Raw genomic sequence first — 25,000 nt, 5'->3', positions numbered from 1 at the left:
AACACACCACACTCCTCACAGACAATCACCCGGAGGAAACTCACGTGGACACAGGGAGAACACACCACACTCCTCACAGACAATCACCCGAAGGAAACCCACGCAGACACAGAGAGAACACACCACACTCCTCACAGACAGTCACCCGGAGCGGGAATCGAACCCACAACCCCCAGGCCCCTGAAGCTGTGTGACTGCAGTAACTGTCAGCTTTTACTGACAGTCTTCATATACAATGTCTGCTCTAGCACGTGTCCATGCATTATCTTCTTTATCCAGTTCACCTGTTGCTCTGTAACCGTTGGTAGAGTAGCAGAAAGAGAGGGAGATTCATCCACGGTCCCTCTGCTGATGACCAGCTTTACTCTGTTTCCACACTGTCGCAGCACCTGAGCTACCTGCTCACTGCCCAAACCGTGCAGGTCAGTGTCACCAATACGAAGAATATGATCACCACTCTTCAAGCGGCCGTCCTGCCAGAGGGAGAGAAGAACGAGTCAAGAGAGAACCAGAAAGGGTAAATAGATTTAACATAAAACCTTCCTCTGTAAGATTATATCTATACCAGGCTTATTGCTGAAAGAGTCACTGCAAAACTACAGCAAGGTAAAATCTATATTAATTCATGTGGATGTTGAGGGAGACGAAAGCAATGTTCCTTCACTCCCCCAGGCCCTATTTATCCCTGAACCAGGGACTAAGCCCACTTCTATAACCTTTAGGCCACAGATGCCCAGTGGCGAGACCTGAAGGACTTGCTCAAATATTCACGCCCTGGTTTAAAACGCACAGCTGAGTGACTCCCTTTTAAGACTTAAGTTCACTAAATGCAATTAAAAATACAGCAAGTATCCGAATATGTAAAACACAGAAAACCGTGCCTCTCCCACGCTTCTCAGAAAGGGCTTAGCTGGTGAGCGTGTGTATGTGTGAGTGTGTGTCAAAACAAAGAGCAGGTCAGGCTTGATGTCTTTATTAAAGTTTTATCCTGCATGGCTCAGTAGACCACAGGATTAGCTCCCTCTCCCTCTTCAAAAAACCCCACAACCCACCCCCACACACACTTAGACCCTCTGGAGTATGCTAGGACACACCATCAGCCACTGCTTCTCCGGGTTAAACACTCCACAAGACAATGTTCTCAACAGACAGAGAGACTCAAACTGATGAACAAACTACAGAATGAGAGCCATCCACTGTGTAAATCTGACTGTCTCTGTAAAACAAGATGAACAAACACTAAGTCTGGACTCACCTGATCTGCAATTCCGCCAGGTAAGATGGTTTTGACGATGACTCCGGTGGTCTTCCCTCCAACAATCCCGAAACCAAGACCGGTGCCATCATTCACGAGCTCTATGGTCTCCACCTGAGTCCAGTGAGTCTGGACAGGACAGAGGACAAGAGAAAAAAGCCAGAGAGAGGCAAACTCAATGATCAAACGAATGGATGAATGTGAGTTTACACAGTAAACAGAAAGAGAATGAGTAAAGCAACACGTGAAGAAATTACTAAAATAAATCAAAAAGCTTGTTAAAAAGTTGTTTACTTGAAATCACTACAATATAAAAAGATCATTTAATCTAAGCATGCATCTGAAAGTATAAAGCAATGGGTGAGGGGTCTGTCTTTTAGACTATGCCTGGAATATGGCTGCCATCTTGAAAACCACCATATTGGATCAAGGAAAGTTTTTCCAGTGGGAAGGAGGTCATTTAGCATATCAAAGAAGAAACTGATTTGGAGATTTGCAATATCTCCAAAGATATTCATTTATTCATTCATCATCTGTAACCCTTATCCAGTTCAGGATCGCAGTGCGTCCAGATGCTACCTGGAATCAATGGGCGCAAGGCAGGAACACACCCTGGAGGGGGCGCCAGTCCTTCACAGGGCAACACACACACACACATTCATTCACACACTCAAACCTACAGACACTTTTGAGTCTCCAATCCACCTACCAACGTGTGTTTTTAGAGTGTGGGAGAAAACCGGAGCACCCGGAGGAAACCTACGCAGACACAGAGAGAACACACCACACTCCTCACAGACAGTCACCCGGAGGAAACCCACGCAGACACAGGGAGAACACACCACACTCCTCACAGACAGTCACCCGAAGGAAACCCACCCAGACACAGGGAGAACACACCACACTCCTCACAGACAGTCACCCGTAGGAAACCCACACAGACACAGGGAGAACACAGACAGTCACCCAGAGTGGGACTCAAACCCACAACCTCCAGGACCCTGGAGTTGTGTGCCTGCGACACTACCTGCTGCGCCACCATACCACCCTCCACTGGAAATACTCGCCCTTGATCCAATAATGCGGCTTTCAAGATGGCAGCTATGATCCGGACTTAGCTTAAAAGATAGGTCCCTCCCCACTACATTCCCTTTCACGAATAAAAAGGCGTCCTACGACTTTTGACTCACCCTGTACATGTATATACACTAAACAGTGCTACAGATGTGTGTTTGTATGCAATTGTGTTTAAAGTGTGCTGTCTCACCGCACTTGAGTGTGCAGACAGTGTGCTGGCTGCGCTGGGTGTTCTGGACACTATGGGGCTGGACAGCTGAGGGATGGGTCCCCTGGCTACAGTGATCTGGACGTGCTCGGACGCTCTCTGTAGCAGAGCGACTGCCTGCTGATGAGTGACGTTCTGGTCCAGAGGCTGCCCATTTATCGCCAGGATCTGATCTACTTCTTTCAGTTTACCATCACTGATAAACAAGACACAGAGTGATAAACTCAATTTGAAAACAGCTCTGCAAAACCGTTTTTACTGGCCCCACCAAAAGTAAATCCAAAACAGAAGGTAAAACTGTGATTATACTTAATTTCTATTGGTCCATCTATCGTAACATGTTGATAGACAACAGTTAATAGCATTAGCCGCTCTTATTTGAGCCACACGAGGGTTCAGAAAGTGTGGCTATTTCACTTAAGAGTGCGAGAGGGATGTGAGAGTAAGGTCAACTAGTTATGAGACAGTTTCATGAGGTGCTTCTCACCTAAAAATAGATATCTGCTTTTTAGTCATGTTCTTAGGACATGCTCATCTTTGTAAACTCATTACACTACTTTAATCACGGTATGGTGTGAACATTCTGGCAGTGTAGGTCTGCTGTAGCTTGCTCTTTTAGAAATAGAAGAGAAATCATCCCAGATAAAAGTAACCGCACCATGTTTTAGACACAGCTCAGCAATTTATCGACAGGGTCCGCTCTATTTTCTTCTGTTCCCCATCATTATAAAACAGATATAGCGTCTAGAACTGAACTCAGACATCAGAGACTGAGAGCACTGCCGGTCTAGACTCAATGTCACTGTTTATCTACACGATCTTTCACTTTCCATTACCTAGACACATGTGGGATATAAAAGGAGCCTGATCTTTAATGTCTGACAGTTTTCTTCAAGCTGACCTACAGTGTTGCACAATACAGAGAAAAGAGGTGTCATTTGGAACAGGTGCAGTGCAACAAGTAATTGGAGAGGTCTGATCTCTTTCCTTCACAACTGGTCTTTGACAGATGACATAAAACTGCAGTAAAAATACTTTGTTTTAAAGGCTAAGCACCAGCGATATGAAAGTGTCAAACAAATAAATACAGTGGAATTTGAGTTCCTAACTTGTGTTTATTGATAGTCAGAAAACATGTTATTTCTTACTAATTGAAGGAATAAGGTTTAAAAGACCGTTGGTCCCCCCCCCCAACGGTGTTGGGAAACTCTAATAGGCGTCTTGCCTGTGACGTAGATGGTGGACAACATTCTAGAAGCTGCACTTAATTTAATGCAGAATGACGAAAAGGTGTGTTGTTTTTGGCTGCAATCATTCAATGTACAGTGGGACATCTGTGCACAAATGGCCCAAAGATCCCAAAATATCCAGAAAATGGACTAAATTTGTCCACTTTAAACGGGCACTTTGGAAAGGACCGTCCGCTCACTCCGTTATCTGTAGCTCATTTCACTGGCGCTTTTCCAACAATATGGACATGTAAGGACACCAACGAAAGGTGTTCAAGAGCCTCTGTAACATGGAGGTAAACAGGGTAAGGACACTCACTTCGCCTGTTTTAGTTGGTGTTAGTTAGCGTTAGCTTGACTCGCTAAACTCGGTGTCTCACATTATACTCGGCTACGTAGCTGCATTACGGAGGTTTATAGTGTCGGATGAATTCGAGTTCGACTTCGATCACATTTACAAGAATAACGGTACCTCTACATTTGAGTGTAGCTTATTGCTAGGCTATTGTCATGAATAATGTTGGTTATTTAGCTAGATACTGTCATAACAGTCAGTCATAACGGTGTTTTACCGCGGCGTCGTTCAGCTGTTGTCCACCAGTGACGTCACGGTCGCGTTCAAGAATTTCCGTAGCGAGCTCGGGTTTTTCCGTCAATTTAATAAAATTTTCAGTTTTAAAGCAAATTAAGCTGCTATTTTCATTTTAATTCATACTTATATCTGTCAGTAACTACAATAATGTGGAATATTCATGGAGCTCCATTAAGTGGTGCTTAGCCTTTAAGCACCATTTTGGAGGTATTCTGTGGTCAAGGCAATGCTGCGTTACTACACTTTTTTTCATTTGTTTCTGGTGTAAAAGTATAATCTGCTGTAATAAATTCCATGACGGACAATTATATATTATTACCACAAAGCAAGATTTTAAATCCTGTTAAATCCTTTGCTAAATATTGCTTCATACATAGGGCAATAAATACTATACAAGATGATAGAATAAAACTAAGGAATACTTTCTGGTAACTTTTTACTGCCGTGTCAAATATTGGGATGTTTCATAACAATGCTTTAGGTTTTTATTATGTATCAGAGTTGGACAAAGTTTCTGGTTTAGGACTAGGTCAAGCCCTGACGGTATACACTAGGTCATGACGACCTCATCATCATGATCATGATATATTTGTCTGTAAGTGAAGGCCAAAGTTCCCTTGACCACAGCGGCTTACCTTTGCTCTTAGGACTGCATCATTGTATGACTGTATTATTATTATGGCACTCAGCCCTTGGAAAAAAATGCCTGTTGGCTTCAAGGGATTTATAGATTCAGAACTGCTGACAGGTTTACACACTCACACCTTCAACTAGATAGGTGGTAATATCCAAGTCTGAGGTTGGAGGCAGCAACATGGGGTCAGACCTTTTTTGTTCAGGTCGTATGGGTCGACACTGTTAAAATATCATCGCTGTCCAAACAAATAATGTATCTAGGTTTGTGTACAGTGGTGGGCCATTTATATGGATATACCTTAATAAAACAGGAATGGTTGGTGATATTAACTTCCTGTTTATAAAGAATAATAAGCCTGTGCTAGCATTTCTCCTGCGGTGTTGCTATCAGTGTGTGAAGAGTGGGAGAAGAGGGTTGCATTGACAATCCAAAACAATGTGTTATAAGTGGTCAGAAACTTGTAAATAACTCTTAAAAGAATAAAGTTATGTTAAAACCACATGACCCTCTTTCCATTGAAAAAACAAAAGTTGGATCCAAAATGGCCGACTTCAAAATGGCCGCCATGGTCACCACCTATCTTGAAAAGTTTCCCTCCTCCCATATACTAATGTGCCACAAACAGGACGTTAATATCACCAACCATTCCCATTTTATTAAGGTGTATCCATAGAAATGGCCCCACCCTGTATATCAGTCCTTCACATTGTGTGGAAATGTATAAAGTTACTTCATTGGACAGCATCAATATGCGAATTTATCCAAACAACAGTCTCTGGTTTCATTGCAGAGTTTGTCTTGATATGGGTTCCCCTCAATTTGCTTATGTATCTCTAGTTTTAGTGCTGTCATGCTGTCACTTCAGTGCACTCTCACTATGACCTCCAAAATGGTGCCGTCACTGGCAAAATCACACATGGCTATTTTATTTTATATGTTCATGACATTAACCGTTTAACATTTAAGATGCTATATTAAATTAAACAAACAGATGTGAAGCTTTTGTGGGCTCCATTACCAGTGTGCAATACTTCCTGGCTGTATCTCCTGGACAAAAATGCCCAGTTCCCCTTGGTTCTCATTACGCAGCCCCACCACACTGAAACCTAAGCCTCCTGATGCCGGCTTTAGCAGCTCAATATGAATGATGCCCCGGCCCTGGGTAAAAACACACACACAAAACAAGACAATAAATATAATAGGAAATCACCAGCAGTGGTGATTTAGTTTAAAGAAGGAATGATTAACCAGACCCAGGTGGAATAAACAATGCTGGGTCGACTGTATCTGGACATCAGATAATAAGACATGGGCATGACCTCAAGTAACACTGAAAAGTGTGTGTGTGTGTGTGTGTCACCTGAGCCATGGCACGAATGATGCGCTCATGCTCCTCTGGAGAGGGCTGCCCATTAATCGGACACGTGTCAACATATCCTCCATTAAACTCTGAGTTCACACAAGGAGTCTGAAAAGAGAGAGAGAGAGTGAGAGAGAGAGAGAGAGAGAGAGAGAGAGAGAGAGAGAGAGAGAGAGAGAGACAGAGTCACAGCAAGAGTGCAAGAGAAAGAAAGAGAAAGGCAGAAAGAGAGAGAGAGAGAGAGGAGGGAAGAGAAAGAGAGAGAGAGAGAGAGAGAGAGAGAGAGAGTCACAGGAAGAGTGCAAGAGAAAGAAAGATAAAGACAGAGAGAGAGAAAGGGTGAGAAAGTGAGAGAGAGAGAGAAAGAGAGAGAGTCACAGCAAGAGTGCAAGAGAAAGAAAGAGAAAGACAGAGAGAGAGAGAGAGAAAGGGTGAGAACGAGAGAGAGAGAGAGGAGGGAAGAGAAAGAGAGAGAGCGGGAAAGGGAGAAAATATGGGGGGAAGGAAATGTTTAGATAAAAAGAATTACTCCGTGGATCCCTGGGTAGTTTTAATTGTCTTTTTATTTATTCATCATCCGAGAATATAAATAGTGGATCAGAAGTAGAGAAAAACACATCAGTTATGATCATTCCAGGATCATTTCTCCTCCCAGGCCATATGGCCACACATGTTCTTCATTAAACCTCACAACTGCTTAATTAACTTCCATATTTACTCCGCTGCCCTGATCTTGATAAAGCATACAATGTTTTGCATCAATTATCAAGACGGAACGGGACTCAGAAAACATCTGTGCACAACTTTACGATGCCTCTGGTGATACATACAGCCTCCATCATCTATTAGAAGTTTGTCCATTATGGTTTTTTACGTTTTACTCAGCACAATGAGCGCAGAGAGATGAGAGCACTGAGTAAAAACGGAGAAAACGAGAACGGAGAGGAAAGACAACAGAGCGAAAACGACTAAAAACCAGAGCTTCGGCTTGTGGGGTTTTATTAAAAACAGAAGTGTGTTCCACTGTGGAGAAGAGGAAAACATGTCCACTTTAATCCATAGCACATTTGTGTTTGTAAGTACAGGGGGTCCTCAACTTACGACGTTGATCCGTTCCTACGGCGCGTCGTAAACCGATTTTCGGTGTAAGTCGGAACATACGTACATACTGTACGTAAATAACATACTGTAAGCACTTATCCTATCCTAACACCTATCCTCCTCGGTCCCGAGCCGCGTAACCGTGTATTCTTTCGCCACGCACACCAAACACGAAGTTCACGTTACGATGTTTACGAGGCAAAACCACTTAAGTCCAAACAAGTAAATGGGAGATGTGTCGTAACCACGAAACATCTCAACTCGGGACTGACGTAACCCGAGGACCTCCTGTAGATAGAAGGTTTTCTGTGTTCTTATTTTAGAAGTAAAAAATGCAACTCATCCAAGTTAGTTGAAGCATCATGGTTTGAGGGTTGTTTTCTTCACCAAGGGCTCGACCTATTTTACAGCTACCTGGCAACGCGAACGCTAATGTCAACAATTATCAGAACCACACAGGTCTTTCCCTGAGAACATCGACCAATCGGTCTGCTATTTGTTTGCAAGATAATGCTCCTACTCACACTGCAAAATGAGTAAAGCCCTTTCCTGAACCATGCAGTAACTAAATGTCTTCCCAGAGTCCTGATCCAAACCTGATGAGAATCTCTGGAGGAAATTTATGGACAGGAAATTCACAACAATTACCAAACCAAGGAAGAGACTAGAAGAAGACACAGGTGATGTCCAATGGGCAGAGATCAGCTGGAGTCAAGTTTGTAACCATCAAACATTTCATTTTAAACTTCACTTCTGCTCCCTGTTTTTTTTTTTTTAATCCAAGCTTTCCTTCAAATTTCATTTTCATTTTGTATCCTGTGATAAAGACATCAGCAGTGAAACTGTGTGAGTCAATGGCTGCCAACTGAAAACAGTTCTAAGGATCGTAAACACATGAAAAAGTTTTGATTTGAGAAGAAAACAGCAGAAATGGCTGATTTTTCCCATAGATCTTAAAGGGTTTAGGGTTGAGATCATTTTAGCAGTACACTGCAAACATGGGGTTAATAAACAAGGTTAATTTACGTTAAATGATGATGTAGTGCAGTGTCATTTGTTTGGTTTAGTGCACTGTAAATCCCTGTGAAGTGCTCTCCAGTGTAAATGTAGCTTAACACAGGCTTAGCCCATTCAGAGGAAGAGCAGTGGTGTGTGTGTGTGTGTGTGAGGCTCATTTGCGAGCAGCTTTCTGAATGTGCTAAGCTACGTTAGCACAGAGTGTGCGTGTTGTTCGTTAGCCTGTGTTGCTAAGAGGATTAGCGTACCAGTTTGGTTCTTGCACATTTAAGAAATTGCTTCTGCCTCACTTCACCCAGCCACCCCCCCCCCTCCCCCCTCAGTCTGGTCGCCATGGGGACAAAGACAAAGACAAAGCTCGGCCCACCGGTTGCTGTAAACAGCCGGGGTCCAGGGACAAACAAATAAATAAATAAAGGCCCTGAAGAGGGTTTTTTTTGTTGTTCAGGTGCAGTGTGAGTGCCACACGCCTCCAGACAGAACGGCTGCTTCGGTGTCAGACTCCTGCCCCCCCCCCCCCCACCACCACCATCCACCACCACCTCCTCCGTTTCCTGTCTGAGGATAAAGATCTCAGAAGTTAGTATGTCTCAATTTAGTCCCCTCGTCTCGTCTAGCACCAAAATTGTAACGTTCATGAATGTAAACTGGCAAGGCTCCATTTAGCATTTATTAAAGTGACAGACCGGCAAATCACGGCGGGATAAAGAGGCCCTTTTTACTCCCTTATGACTCATTAATAACATTACAGCAGGAGGAGCCTCATAGGAACATAACTGGGGGGCGAGAGAGAGAGAGAGATATGAAAAAACATGAGGAAGAAATGAAAGAGTGAGTCGAGAGACAGAAATAGAGAGAATGAAAATAAGGCAGAGTGAGTGAGAGAGAGAGAGAGGGGGGAGAGAGAAAGTGAGAGAGAGAGAGGGGGGAGAGAGAGAGAGAGAGAGAGAGAGAGAGAGAGAGAGAGAAGAAAAAACATGAGAAAGAAATGAAAGAGTGAGGTGAGAGAGAGAAAGAGAGAGAGAGAGAAACAGAGAGAGAGAAATAGAGAGAGAAGAAAAACATGAGGAAGACATGAAAGAGTGAGGTGTGAGAGAGAGAGACAAAAAGAGAGAGACAGAGAGAAGAGAGAGAGAGAAAGAGAGAAGAAAAACATGAGGAAGAAATGAAAGAGTGAGTTGAGAGACAGAAATAGAGAGAATGAAAATAAGGCAGAGTGAGTGAGAGAGAGAGAGAAATTGAGAGAGAGAGAGAGAGATAAAGCAGGGCAAAAATAAGAGCAGGTGAAAGAGGTGGATAGGGAAGATGACAGAGCGAGATGGAGGTAACATGAAAGAGAAAGGGACGAGAGTGAAACGTGGGGCAAAAAATGAGAGCAGGTGAAGGAGGGGAGAAGGGAAAATGACTGCGAGAGGGGGAGGAAACATGAAAGAGAGGGAGTGGAGAGATAGACAAGAATGAGATAGAGAGCGAGAGAGAGAGAGCGAGAGAGAGAGAGAGAGAGAGAGAGAGAGAGAGAGAGAGAGAGAGAGAATGCAGGCGTTTGATAATCTCCATTCCTCCGCTATCCCAGCCTCCCCCGACATTGCTCACATAGTTTCACAGCACACTTTCACTCAGGTTGAACCCAGACGCTCGAGCAGAGGAGGCTTTAATATTTAAAAAAAAAAACACAGTAAAAATATGAAGTGGCCCCCAGAAGTTGGTGTATGATTCTACAGTGTGGGTTCAGCACCGGACCCTCGTGATGCACAACAGATACAAAGAAAGATGGTCATGAATCATTTTAGCCGACGATAAATATAGCGTCTTTTCTGAACCAAGACCATCTGGTTTAAAGGAGACGTTATGAAAAACTCATTTGTTGTCGTTCCGATCACGGAATCACCTTCATTCTAATCTTGGGCTGCTTCTGATTGGTCTAACTCTGTTATAGACGCTGATTATCCATTGATCTTAGTAACACAGGTTAGAATTTAAATTACAGCTGTTACTACAACTGCAATTTCCAAATAAAAACAATCATCCTCCAGCCCTGCCTCTAGCACAGTTAACTTTACAGCCACCACGTCAATTTGAATCCACTTTGCCGGAGTCCAGAGCCAAAACAACAGAAACGCCTTACACACCAACCAAACTGTGACTCCTCACGTTACGTAATATGCAAATACCGAACCTTAATCTGCTCTCTTTCAGTGGGAGTGTTGGCAGATGTAACCTCTGACTTACATACGGAGGTTTCAGCAGAAGAAGGAGCAGCTGACGTGGTTAAAGATGATTAAAGTTTTACAAAGTCAGAACAGTGAGTCATGCCGTGGTTCTCCAAAAGCTATGAGACTGAAAATCTGTATGCTGTCGCTCAGGGGCCCAAAGTGAGCAAATGACTGACTCCACATGCCACAGTCACCCAAGTATAAAAACCACGGGTCGTGCCAAGCAACATGAGCACACTGCTGTGGACAATGGGTCTTCGGTTTGGCCCGAATTCCACAGGAAGCTGCGTTAGCGGTTAGTGGCAATCGAACTCCTTGAGTACACTATGTTATGTGTTAATCAGTTTCTCACAAATGATTACAGACTTGTTGAATTAATTAAATTCATCGGTGTTTTAGTCCCACTTTGGGTGACTGTCTGTGAGGAGTGTGGTGTGTTCTCCCTGTGTCTGCATGGGTTTCCTCCGGGTGACTGTCTGTGAGGAGTGTGGTGTGTTCTCCCTCTGTCTGTGTGGGTTTCCTCCGGGTGACTGTCTGTGAGGAGTGTGGTGTGTTCTCCCTCTGTCTGCGTGGGTTTCCTCTGGGTGACTGTCTGTGAGGAGTTGGTGTGTTCTCCCTGTGTCTGCGTGGGTTTCCTCCAGGTGACTGTCTGTGAGGAGCGTGGTGTGTTCTCCCTGTGTCTGCGTAGGTTTCCTCCGGGTGACTGTCTGTGAGGAGTGTGGTGTGTTCTCTCTGTGTCTGCGTGGGTTTCCTCCGGGTGACTGTCTGTGAGGAGTGTGGTGTGTTCTCTCTGTGTCTGCGTGGGTTTCCTCCGGGTGCTCCGGTTTCCTCCCACAGTCCAAAAACACACGTTGGTAGGTAGATTGGCAACTCAAAAGTGTCCGTAGGTGTGAGTGTGTGTGTGTGTGTGTGTGTGTCTGTGTTGCCCTGAGAAGGACTGGCGCCCCCTCCAGGGTGTATTCCCCGTCTTGCTCCCAGTGATTCCAGGTAGGCTCTAGACCCACTGCGACCCTGAACTGGATAAGGGCTACTGATAATGAATGAATGAATGTTTTAATGTGTCTTTAACTTTAGATCTCCTCTGTGATAGAGGGTTTGCCCACACTACAGCTAGGAGGCCATATCCCAGAGTTTATTATTTTTCATCCTATGTGTGAACGACCTGACGCCACAGATGTCTTAGTTTACTGTCCTTCGCTCTTTGGGGAAACTAATGTTTTTATCGTTGGATGAAACAAATGTGGGGCAGTAACTGTTAGGCACGTTGCTACTCGCTTTTATGAATTGATGCCTTTGCTTTAACAGAGTTTTTCACCCAAAATGTGGCGTGGTCTTTCGGATGATAGGAATAGCGTTCATGACTGTGCTCATACTTCTGTAGAAGTTTAGATTCCAACACGATGCACTGTGTTCTCAGATTTTAAAATAAAACAAAGTCAGTTCAGAAACACAGCAGCATGTTTTTGTTATTATTTTCATGCTGTAAATGACCCTGAAGTTTAGATTTGAGTGAGAAATGTGCGTATTTTCTTCTGCATCTTATTCGCATCTCCCCAGTTTAATCACCACCCTTACAGCATTATCATGTTTAAGATATTCACATTTCTAAGACCCCATGGCCTGTTTTTTGAGAACCCCTAACTAACACAGACTAGTGGGTATGTAGCTAAACTGCTAGCATCTGTATAACACTAAAATCATCCCATTAGTCCAGGACTTTTGTTGTTTATTGTAACTGGCTACAAAATAGAGTACAATAAAAGCAGCACATGACGATAAGAGCTTCTCCTCTTTCCTGCTCATATGAACAGAACACACACTCCTGCTCTGGGGGGCTTTCTCTCTTCACACAGTGCTCCATCAGCCCCAGTACCGTATAATGCTACATTCCTCACCTGAGGCTAGTGTTGAGGCCAAAGAAATAACCCACTGTTATCACAGAATTGTTTAAATATTAATATCTTTCACCTCCCACAAATTCTTTGCACTCCACAGTTTGAATAGCTCTGAAAACAGAGCCAGAGAAGATAAACTGAAACAACGTAATGGTTAACACACTGAATAAAACACATTCATTCATTCATTCATTCATTCATTCATTATCTGTAACCCTTATCCAGTTCAGGGTCGGGGTGGGTCCAGGGCCTACCTGGAATCATTGGGCGCAAGGTGGGAATACACCCTGGAGGTGGCGCCAGTCACACACACACATTCACTCACACACTCACACCTACGGTCACTTTTGAGTCGCCAATCCACCTACCAACGTGTGTTTTTTTTTTGGACTGTGGGAGGAAACCGGAGCACCCAGAGGAAACCCACACAGACACAGAGAGAACACACCACACTCCTCACAAACAGTCACCCGGAGGAAACCCACAAAGACACAGGGAGAACACACCACACTCCTCACAGACAGTCACCCGGAGTAAACCCACGCAGACACAGAGAGAACACACCACACTCCTCACAGACAGTCACCCGGAGGAAACCCACGCAGACACAGGGAGAACACACCACACTCCTCACAGACAGTCACCCGGAGGAAACCCACGCAGACACAGGGAGAACACACCACACTCCTCACAGACAGTCACCGGAGGAAACCCACACAGACACAGAAAGAACACACCACACTCCTCACAGACAGTCACCCGGAGGAAACCCACACAGACACAGGGAGAACACACCACACTCCTCACAGACAGTCACCCGGAGGAAACCCACACAGACACAGAGAAAACACACCACACTCCTCACAGACAGTCACCTGGAGGAAACCCACACAGACACAGGGAGAACACACCACACTCCCGACAGACAGTCACCCAGAACAAAAATCGAACCCACAACCTCCAGGTCCCTGGTGCTGTGTGACTGCGACACACTACTTGCTGTGCCACCGTGCCGGCCCGACACATTAAAACAGCACGATAAAAATATAAGGTAGCTGTATACGGGAGGATATGACTCCCGTATGGGTCATAATCTATTAAATAGAATAATACCACAAATTATTATTTACAAGTCATATTAGAAAGGGTGCAGGGGTATTACACAAGGTCAAAATGCCTGGGTCTCATCTATAAAACACTGAAGTGAATTGTGGGTAATGTAGTTGTGATACCTGTTCCTTTAGGTGCTGTACAGATTTCTGCAGAGCGAGGATCTGGTGGAAGAGAGGGCTCTGGAGGACCGATTTGAGGAGGCTCAGTTTCTCGTCAGAGGGGACGTCTCCTCCTTTCTCCTTTAGACGAGCCTGCAGTCGCTCCACCGCCTGGAGACAGCGCTGAGTGTCTGAGGAGAGGAGAACAGGATTTACACGACAAACGTTTAATGCAGCATTATCTTTAACGTATCATGTCCAGACTAGTGATGTTTAAAGTCATTTCCCAATTTCCCATGGTGCATCACAAAGCAGAAGCACATTACACAGAACGACAGAAAGTACAGACATACAACAGTGTGTTTCCATGTGTATTTAGCAGCACATACACCAAGGGTCTACAACATTGCACACAGTCAATAAATCCACTCAATACACTGTATTCAAGGGAACATTCACTCATTCATTTTAACTGCTTCATCCTGATCAGACTCAGGAGCCCACTCAGAATCAATCAGAGTTCAACCTGGACAGAGCAGCAGTCCATCACACACTCACCATTCATTCACACACTCACACCCGTGGAGTTTCACACACTCAACATTCATTCACACGCTCACACCCGTGGACAGTTTCACACACTCACAATTCATTCATTCACACACTCACACCTGTGGACAGTTTCACACACTTACAATTCATTCATTCACACACTCACACCTGTGGACAGTTTCACACACTCACAATTCATTTATTCACACACTCACACCTGTGGACAGTTTCACACACTCACAATTCATTCATTCACACACTCACACCTGTGGACAGTTTCACACACTCACCATTCATTCACACGCTCACACCCGTGGACAGTTTCACACACTCACAATTCATTCATTCACACGCTCACACCTGTGGACAGTTTCACACACTCACAATTCATTCATTCACACACTCACACCTGTGGACAGTTTCACACACTCACCATTCATTCACACGCTCACACCCGTGGACAGTTTCACACACTCACAATTCATTCATTCACACGCTCACACCTGTGGACAGTTTCACACACTCACAATTCAATCATTCACACGCTCACACCTGTGGACAGTTTCACACACTCACAATTCATTCATTCACACACTCACACCTGTGGACAGTTTCACACACTCACCATTCATTCACACGCTCACACCTGTGGACAGTTTCACACACTCACCATTCATTCACACGCTCACACCCGTGGACAGTTTCACACACTCACCAATCATTAACACGCTCACACCTGTAGACAGTTTCACACACTCACAATTCACTATTCACACACACACATCTGTGGACAGTTTCACACATTTACTATTCATTAACACACTCACACCCGTGGACAGTTTCACACACTCACCAGTTTCACACATACACACACGCTCATTCCTGTGAACAGTTTCACACACTCACCATTCATTCACACACTCACACCCGTGGAGTTTCACACACTCACCATTCATTCACACGCTCACACCCGTGGAGTTTCACACACTCACCATTCATTCACACGCTCACACCCGTGGACAGTTTCACACACTCACCATTCATTCACACACTCACACCTGTGGACAGTTTCACACACTCACACCTGTGGACAGTTTCACACACTCACCATTCATTCACACGCTCACACCCGTGGACAGTTTCACACACTCACCATTCATTCACACACACACACACCCGTGGACAGTTTCACACACTCACCATTCATTCACACACTCACCATTCATTCACACACACACACCCGTGGACAGTTTCACACACTCACCATTTATTCACACACACACACACCCGTGAACAGTTTCACACACTCACCATTCATTCACACACTCACACCTGTGGACAGTTTCACACACTCACCATTCATTCATTCATTCATTCATTCATTCACATTCATTCACACACACACACACCCGTGGACAGTTTCACACACTCACCATTCATTCACACACTCACCATTCATTCACACACACACACACACCCGTGGACAGTTTCACACACTCACCATTTATTCACACACACACACACACCCGTGGACAGTTTCACACACTCACCATTTATTCACACACACACACACCCGTGAACAGTTTCACACACTCACCATTCATTCACACACTCACACCTGTGGACAGTTTCACACACTCACCAATCATTCATTCATTCATTCACACACTCACTCACACCTGTGGAGTTTCACACGTTCACCCACTCATTCATACACTCACGCAGTCAAACACAAACACCCAGTCCCTTACCCTGTCTCACATACACACACACACACACACACACAGTCCAACACACACTAAAACTACAGGCTCAGAGAAAGACACACTGAAGTTGGTCCCTCTTTTCATTTTATACATTCACATAAATCATTTGAGACACTGGAGCAGCAGAAACACACTGTTCAAGCAGCTGCCAATATGCGTTATTCAATAAAAATGATTTCTTTTTCTCGAGAATATATCCTCCTAGGCTCAGCTATATTCATCTGGACATTACCTATTTAAACAGCAGCGCCGGTAATAACTCTGAAGGAACAATAACACTGTGTCCTGTCATTGTTTTGTTTTTGGTGCAGTAGCTGCTGGACGCTGTGTTCCAGACTGGGGTAATAGAATCTGAGATGCCTCCTGGGTAACACTACCCACCCCACTTCTGCTGAGAACAGAGTGAATGATTGATGTAGGAGGGAGAGAGGGACAAAGAGAGAAAGAGAGAGAGAGATAGAAGGATGGAGGAAGGGATGCAGCACAGGTTTGGTCTAGCTCTAACACTGCCAAACAGAGCCCAGCTTATAAATCACACACACACACACACACACACACACACAAACACACCTACAAACCACTCTAAGAGAAGTAAAAACAATTCAATGTATTTTTAAAGTGGCAAATTATAAACACATCATTTGTTCACGTTAATGAGTATCTGGAGCACCCCACAAAACGAGAACAGAGAAGAAAGAGAACAGAGTGGAAACGGCTAAAAACCAGAGCTTCTGCTCCTCGCTCCTCACTGCTGTGCGCTCGGGGTCGGGGTGAACAGCGAGCGGCTCGTTATCATTTAAAGGAACAGGCGCTGAAAGCGGGCGTTCTGAACAGGGCTGTTTACACAGGGGGAGAACACTGCTGTGGGGCTCGTGGGGTTTGGACCACAGACGTTTCACTAAGAATATAGTGAATATACTTAGGTATGAAAATGTAAATATAAAACAGAGATGAAGGTTTTGCATCAATAGCTTTTCTAACTTCATTTATCATTTATAACACACATTTATATTTGATACTTTCATATAGCGCTCTGTGTGTGTGTGTGTGTGTGTGTCTTAAGCCCCTCAGTCTGATATCCAGGTGCAGTCAGCGGAGCCCTGCAGGAGAGTCTGGACCAATGGAGGTTGTTTCTCTGCTCACAGAGCGTGACTAAACCCAAACTGTGTCTGTATGTTGGTGTATGTGTGTGTGTGTGTGTGTGTGTGTGTGTGTGTCCACCTCTTTAACAGCGGTCTCAAACAGTGCCTCTTCACAAAGCACTGACAGGAAATCCAATAACAAACAACAACTCTCTCTGCAGTGTCAGAGCTGGAGCAAACCTGGAATCCTCTGTGATCTGCTTTTGTCTGCACACATGCCTTCGAGTAAACAATTAGAGTATCACACTGTGTGATGGACATAACTCTCTCTACATTGATCTGAGACTGGGTAACGCCGGTGAAGAGTTGAGTCGTGGGCCTGCTGTATTCATGCAGAGTTCATTATGTGTGTTGTCAGTGCTGTAAGAACATCAAACAAATCACAGAATGGACTAGACTTATTTTAAACCTGTTCAGAAACTACATCAACTGCAAGCAGCTGTCTGAATGACAGTCATTACCTTCAACGTGGGTATACCCCCTCTCTCTTCCACAGTGGAGTTTCTTAATGAAGCGTCTGTGACCTGCTTTGGTCCAAACCCCACGAGCCCCACAGCAGTGTTCTCCCCCTGTGTAAACAGCCCTGTTCAGAACGCCCGCTTTCAGCACCTGTTCCTTTAAATGGTAATGAGCCGCTCGCTGTTCACCCCGACCCCGAGCGCACAGCAGTGAGGAGCGAGGAGCAGAAGCTCTGGTTTTTAGCCGTTTTCACTCTGTTCTCTTTCTCTTTCTCTTTGCTCGTTGTGTCTGTTTTGCTGTGTTTAACTTCGTCTTTGCGCTCTCACGTAAACGCAGGTCCAGCGCTGTGATTGGACAGACTCAGACGTGGGGGCGGGGCAATTCCAAAGTCTCTGCACTTGACGTCAGAAGGGGAGCAGAATGTTTTTCTGAATTAGGCGGCCTTCTACAACTTGACTGGGTTGTTAAACTTCAAAAATAATGTGAACATGCACAAAACAATAGATTTTTTTCATAATATGTCTCCTTTAATACAGAAATCCTTCTCTGGTTTACAGCTTTTAAGTCCTCCCTGAGACAGTTTCCCTGCTACGTCTTCTTTTTGTTCGTCAGACTCCAAGTCTGTGTGACAATCACGGGTCAGCGGACTGGCTTTGACTCAGCATGGTGCCAAGCCATCTGTGGCATGTGACTGACACTTTGATATCTAGGAAATCTGGAAAGCGTCAGAGCTTATCTTCCGTCCCTGTCGAGGGATGAACTCCAGAAGCTGATGTAAAAACTGTCTGAGGCTTTGAGCTGGTAAAAAAAAAAACACATCAAGGCACAGAAGATAAAGTCTTGAAAACAACTGTACTGGCCAATGAGTGAGTGGTTATAAATCCATGGCCTGTATTCAGTCAGAGACGCAGCTTCAATAAAGAACTACAGGGGGTCCCTTCGTCCCCACCTCCATCAGACCATGCTGCAGGAGGAGGAATCTGGGCAAGCACATGTGCCACATTACAGCCTCAGTGCTCTGAAATATCCTTCGCCATGCTGATTTATTTAATCTCTTTATTTTCCACTTTACTTTAGATATATGTCACTGTTTCATTGAGTTTGTTGTGTTAGTGCCTTTGCTGTAGTGTCCTGTTAACTGCTGTTGTCTTGTAATAAAACTATTTTTCTCAGGGATCAATAAAGCTCTCTAGCTGTCTGTCCAGCCTTCGGAGTAACCCAGCAATCTCCTTGGTTTTAGAGAGCTGCTGTCACTCAGCTTTGATTTTAAACAAAGTAGTGACCATGCAAGGCATCATCAAACGGCTGACCTCGGTCTGAACCTGGATCCATGACTAATTTATGATCAATTAAAGAGGATAAATAATAACGTTCATGAAGCGAAGTAAATATTTCAGACAGCCCCAGCGATAGACAACAGACGGAATTAATAAAGTTAGCACAGCAATAGTTTATAGCTGACCCTGTGTGTCCGGTTCACTAGAGAGAGAGAAAGAGAGAGAGAGAGAGAGATAGAACAAGAGAGAGAGAGAGAGAGAGAGAGAGAGAGATAGAACAAGAGAGAGAGAGAGAGAGAGAACAAGAGAGAGAGATAGAACAAGAGAGAGAGAGAGAGAACAAGAGAGAGAGAGAGAGAGAGAGAGAGAACACGAGAGAGAGAGATAGAACAAGAGAGAGAGACAGAGAACAAAGAGAGAGAGAGAGAGAGAGAGAGAGAGAGAACGAGAGAGAGAGAATGAGAGAGAGAAAGAGATAGAACGAGAGAGAGAGAGTTGTGAGAGTGAGGACTGCGTGTCCTGTTCCAGAATAATGAAAAATGATGGACAATCAGAGCTGGTTGTGGTCATTCTACCTGCAGCCAGTTCTAAACCCGTGGGTCTTACATGTTCCTGAAAATGTGGTGTTAGTCGAGAGTAGCAATGTGAGCTGCTATGAGAACGAGGACAGATTATACAGTGTAAAACTTACCTATCGTTTCAATCATCCTTTTTCAGTCTTCACTTTTCACTGAATGTTCAACTGTCAAAAAGACCCCTGAAAGCAAACGCAGGAATAAACCAGGTTAATACACAAGTACTTACAATCACTTCTACGATAACTCGCGGACAAATGACATATTACTCGAGTGGACGTCCCTTAAAGATTATCCCCAAATGCCCTATTATTCGCATATGTTCTCGACCCATTTCCCTTCTCCTAAACCTCTGGTAGCTTGATGAAGGCGAGAAAACACTAAGCCAAAGCTTTCGCGCTCCGGCCACACAGTTTGACAGCCCTGTCAAAAATCTCACTCCTCCTGAAGTCTACTAATGTCCGCTATCATATCCGCTGCTCCCAGGAGAACCAGCAAAGCTGTAAACATCCACACTTCCCCCCTACTCTCGCTACAAATGGGGTTTTAACATTTTGAAGGTAAGGATTTGTTTTCATTTTATGTGAATTCTTACTTCATATGATTACTTCTTATGATTATTTCCTCACTCATATCTCACTAAAATAACTGGGGAATGTTTGCTGAAAACGCAGAACCAGAACTGAACAAGTGACTCATGACGTCCCGTTTTTCAGGGTTCAGGGTGTATGTGTGAACGTGAGCACCAGCAACATTCAGCGCGGACATTACCCAGACTTTATCCTGGTAGTGCCCTGGTATAGACTCCCGGTGAAGTCCTAGTCAGTGCATGGGAGAACAGAGCAGGAAATGTTCCGGAGTTCTCCTGCACGTGCTGCACAGGCTCCTCCCCCACCCCTAAAGCACGTGTTTAATTTCCTGCTGTGAGAGCGCGACTGAGGCGGAAAATCTCTTGCATGTGTGAACAACTGCTCCGAGACGTCTCCTGACCCGATACTTCAGAGTTTCTCTAGGAATTTCTTGTGTAATAGAGGCAATAATGAAAAATATCAAAGAGTTTTCTACTTCTCATCTTTTTCTACCAGTTTATTCCCACACTGAGTGGAAATGCTTAGTGTTTAAATCCGTCGAGACGATCATGCTGTGTTTCGCCTCAGGAAGCAGATCCTAAACATATTTCTTTTTTGAGTTTTATAAAAACAGTTATCCTTTCCACAGTTAGGCTTAGTTAAGCTCTCACTTCACACAGCTTTAATTTGACAATCCTTGTCTTTGTTATAAAATCAGAAGTCTTCTTCTCCACCCCCCGCTGTCTGCTGAAGTTTATAAAAACTCCATTTAGTTCTTTATTTATTTCATTCAAGTGCATTTCTGATTGGTAATCTCTCTTTTGCATCACTGCTCATTTGAATAAATTCAAAAGGAGCTTCATTAGTTCAAGCAAGACCGTGGTCTCTTATATGAAGAAAACACACACACTGTGCCTCCCACCACGCTGTACTGAGGACCCATGTCCCACAGTGCCCCAGTGCACAAAACACAGGGCAGAGAATCTCCTCGGCAGCTTCTAGAGGCGAGAACGTCTGTGAAATGCTCATGAGAAATTCAGGAGGCTGCAGCAGGTTCCGTGAAACTAGTTTGTCCTGTAATCATTTTAATGTGGTCCGGATGCAGGAGGTTTATCGCTGAGATGTGGATAATGCTTCATTACCACCGTCCCCCTGAGACACTCCTCCAGTTCCTGCAGGACCTTAGAGGCTGAATTAGCTGAAGGCAGGGTCTTTATTGAGAAGAAGAACGAAACGACTAAATCTGATGTAAGGTGAATTCCGTCCCTCCCACTGAAATCCAACAGAAAAAAACTAAGGAAAATGTCATTTTAAAAACCTCTACAAAAACAAAAGCTTGCACCCTTCCCTCTGCACCGCTTCAGAGCACAATCACAGTAACATTGAGAGAGAGGGGGGGGAGAGGGGGGGGGGAAGGGGAAAAAGAGAGAGAGGGGGGGAGAGAAGAGAGAGAGAGAGGGGGGAAGAGAGAGAAAGAGAAAGGAGAAAGAAGAAAGAGAAGTCGGATGGAAGAAGAGAGACAGACAGAGAGAGAGGGGGGAGGAGAGAGAGGGGGAGAGAGAGGGGAGGGGGAGACAGAGAGAGAGAGGGGGTGAGAGAGAGAGGGGAGAGAGGGGGAGAGGGGAGAGAGAGAGAGGGTAGAAGAGGAGAGAGGAGAGAGAGAGGAGAGAGAGAGAGAGAGAGAGAGAGAGAGGGAGAAGAGGGAAGAGCGAGAGGGAGCGAGAGAGAGGGGGAGAGAGAGAGAGAGGAGAGAGAGACAGACTGAGAGAGAGAAAGAAAGAGAGAAAGGGGGGGGAGAGACAGACAGAGAGAGGGGGAGAGAGAGGGGAGGACAGACAGAGAGGGGGGGAGAGAGAGGGGGGAGAGGGAGAGAGAGAGACAGAGAGAGAAAGAGAGAGAGGGGAGGGAGACAGAGAGAGAGAGGGTAGAAAGAGGGAGAGAGGGAGAGAGAGAGAGAGACAGAGAGAGAGAGAGAGAGAGAGAGAGAGAGGGAGAGAGAGAGAGAGAGAGAGGGAGAGAGAGACAGACAGAGAGAGAGAGGGGAGAAAGAGGGAGAGAGCGAGAGGGAGCGAGAGAGAGGGGGAGAGAGAGAGAGAGGAGAGAGAGACAGACTGAGAGAGAGAAAGAGAGAGGGGGGAGAAAGAGAGAGAGACAGACAGAGAGAGGGGGGGAGAGGTTGAGAGAGAGGGGGGCTCCCCCTACAGTAGGAGTGTGTAATTCACTTTTGTAGCACTGTCCAGAAATCTAGGGGGGAGGAGCTGGCTTCCACCCACCTCCACATGTTACATAGTGCAGTGTCTGCAGTGCTGAGCCATGAGAAGCAAGGATCCAAATCACAACTCAGTGGAGCGTCACAATGATTCTGAAGCTGTGATTTTAAGGTTAAAATACTGCCTAGTGTAGCTTTAAATAAGACAATAATAACTCCTGACTTCTAACAGGGAGAGGGAGTTCTGTTGTTGCCTTTGTCTTGGACTAATGCTCTTATTAAAGGATCGTCATCTGCCTATTGACAGACTCAGCCTGCCATAATTGACTTTACCACCTGGCCCCGTGACATGTCCCTCGGCAGATCTCACTTCTGAAGGTTCAAACACAGTATAACTGCAACAGCTCCAGCCTCAAACACACATTCTGGCTCTCTCTTCTGGCCGTCGCCACCAGATCATGCATTCCCCAATTACAAACAACACTGCGCCATTATGGAATATCTAATAGGCTCCTGCTTTTTAAAGCTGAGCCAAATAAGCAGCAACAATCAGAAGCTGTCATCGAAGAGTTATTACGCAAGACTTTATAGCCAGCAATTATCAGTGAGGTTAATTAGAGCGTAGGATGCACGTCCATGTCCATCCTTCTGCTGTGAGAACAACAGCTCAACACTACAGGTCTGAAAGGATGTGGAGATGAAGAAAAGTAAATAATCAAGATGTGTTTCCAGCTGCTGCTGGAACTGAGATCAATGCCCTGAGCCCAGACTTCAACGTCACTGAAGGTGTTTGTTTTTACGGGGATTGCAAAAAAATGCAACCAACTTCTAAGATAGAACTTTGACTACACAAGTGGTTTTACTAAAAATCCTAATATTACATTTAGTTACAGAGGCTTCTGTGAAATGTATCTGTCTTTGAATGTATTTTCTGCTTTTTTTATCTGATGCTGAAAAATAGAATTGTCTTCTGTCATTGATTAACGCCCTAAAATCTCCTCTCAAGTTATTTCCAAAATAAAAGTTCCATAACACATTGTGTCTTAGACATAACTCTACACCTTCTTTCAGTATGCGCTAACTCCCCTCCTCTTTGTCCACACACCACTCAAAATCTTGAAAACCACACCCTGCAAGCTGACGGACTGGATCCTTAGGTTTGTGACGTCAGAAACCCTGACTGTCTGAATGTTTGAGACCTTTGCAAAGCAAAAAAAAAATGCTCAGGACACTTCTAAACACACCACACACATGGTAAAAGGGGTCTTATATATAATGGAATAGCTATGTGTTATTTGGAATTTGCCCCTTAAAAAATAACATATATATATATACAAATTAAGTGATTGCTCTAAACTCTCAGACAGGCTTATTTCCCTTAAGTAAACCCCAGTCTGTTTTGTATTTCTAACACAGCAGGGACCTCAATCCGCTTTGGAGTAGAAGCAACAGGCGATACAGCCTACAACTACGTAAAAACGTTAAAATATCTCTAAATTACCCCCAAACAACGATAAAAATTTGTGTAAGTCAACGTAAATCATGTGGTAAAATATGTTTCTTAAACGCAGACCGACCAACCGTAACTCGGAGCTTCTTATTCGCCAGCTTCTTTTTGGAATTCTCCGTTCCACCTTAATTAGCGCAGCAGTTACATTATAGCTGCTGGACCATTTAAGGTGGAATGGAAAATTCCTATAAGAAAGAGGCTGGCGAATAAGCAGCCAACATGTAGCTAAGCTATGTCTCCGAAAAGACTTAAACAAAAGCTTTTAAAAAACAGTAAGTGAGTCGTAAAGTGTTTACCTTAGTGTTAAAAACGAAAAATAGAACTTACTTATGTTCCAGTTCTGTTCCCGTGTGTTATTTCTCTATGGGACCGTTCCCGTTACTCCCGTTTAACGGGATCCTCAATGAATCGTTCACATGAATCGATTCTCAGGAATGAAACAAATATTGAACCATGTTTCTTATACAAGTAGCCGTTTGACACAAAAGCACAAAACAAAAACTAAAGTTATAATAGTTTTGTAATAAAATGATTATTTCGAGGATAAATGTGCAGTTTCTTAATATTACGAGTTAAAAACGGCAATATTTATATAATGTACCAGATAGTGTTGCTGCTGCACAAGAGTGTCGTGGGTCTTGTGTGGGATCTCTCTTCTCTCTGTGAGGAGTGTGGTGTGTCCTGTGATGGACAGGAGCTTTTGTTCAAGCCTTGAGCCACAAGTTTGTTATAAACATCATTTTTTCTGGAAATAACGGCGGTTTATTTTTTTAACTTAATGAGAATGTTGGTTTTATTTCCCATAAACCTAAACTTTAATGATCAAATATTAGATTCATTTTTGAAACATTACTATTCCTTAATTTTTCAAATCACAAATCAGAGGAGAAATTAAATTGTTGAATCATAGAATCGACTCAGGATTCATGTCCATCACTGACGCTAGGGCTAACGCTCACGCACCGCTTGCTGGCTGCCATGACAACTGACCCTCGAAGCGCATTAAAAATGGCCCAATCCCAAATAGCTCCATATTCCCTAAATAGTGCACTCTTTACGTGAGGAAACTGTTGTTTATACACTTCAAGGGCACACTAAATATTAGACAGTGTGTCTCAGAAAATAAACGGCATCACATTAGGTTTT

At 44.3% G+C, this 25,000-nt stretch overlaps 2 protein-coding genes across 7 annotated transcripts in view; one reads left to right on the top strand and one right to left on the bottom strand.

Moving 5' to 3' along the window:
• The window catches only part of LOC136674819 (multiple PDZ domain protein), a 72,559-nt gene extending 48,302 nt beyond the window's left edge, over positions 1 to 24,257 (bottom strand). For all 6 annotated transcript variants that reach the window (XM_066651069.1, XM_066651087.1, XM_066651096.1 and 3 more), the window contains exons 1-8: positions 24,182 to 24,257; positions 19,683 to 19,748; positions 13,817 to 13,986; positions 6,359 to 6,466; positions 6,017 to 6,156; positions 2,523 to 2,736; positions 1,256 to 1,384; positions 285 to 473 (exon numbers count right to left, since the gene is read on the bottom strand). In XM_066651069.1, the coding sequence (XP_066507166.1) occupies positions 285 to 473; positions 1,256 to 1,384; positions 2,523 to 2,736; positions 6,017 to 6,156; positions 6,359 to 6,466; positions 13,817 to 13,986; positions 19,683 to 19,698 (966 nt within the window). In that variant the 5' untranslated portion in view covers positions 19,699 to 19,748; positions 24,182 to 24,257. The remainder of the gene's footprint in view (positions 1 to 284; positions 474 to 1,255; positions 1,385 to 2,522; positions 2,737 to 6,016; positions 6,157 to 6,358; positions 6,467 to 13,816; positions 13,987 to 19,682; positions 19,749 to 24,181) is intronic.
• LOC136673427 (receptor-type tyrosine-protein phosphatase delta-like) overlaps positions 23,042 to 25,000 on the top strand; it is a 109,961-nt gene continuing 108,002 nt past the window's right edge. The window contains 1 exon segment of the mRNA XM_066648892.1: positions 23,042 to 23,051. Coding sequence (XP_066504989.1) covers positions 23,042 to 23,051 — 10 coding nt within the window.

This window comes from Hoplias malabaricus, chromosome 2 (assembly GCF_029633855.1).
Source record: "Hoplias malabaricus isolate fHopMal1 chromosome 2, fHopMal1.hap1, whole genome shotgun sequence".
NCBI classification, from domain to species: Eukaryota; Metazoa; Chordata; class Actinopteri; order Characiformes; family Erythrinidae; genus Hoplias; species Hoplias malabaricus.
Note: the sequence above shows the minus strand (reverse complement) of the source record. Positions and strands in the feature narration are given on the sequence as shown.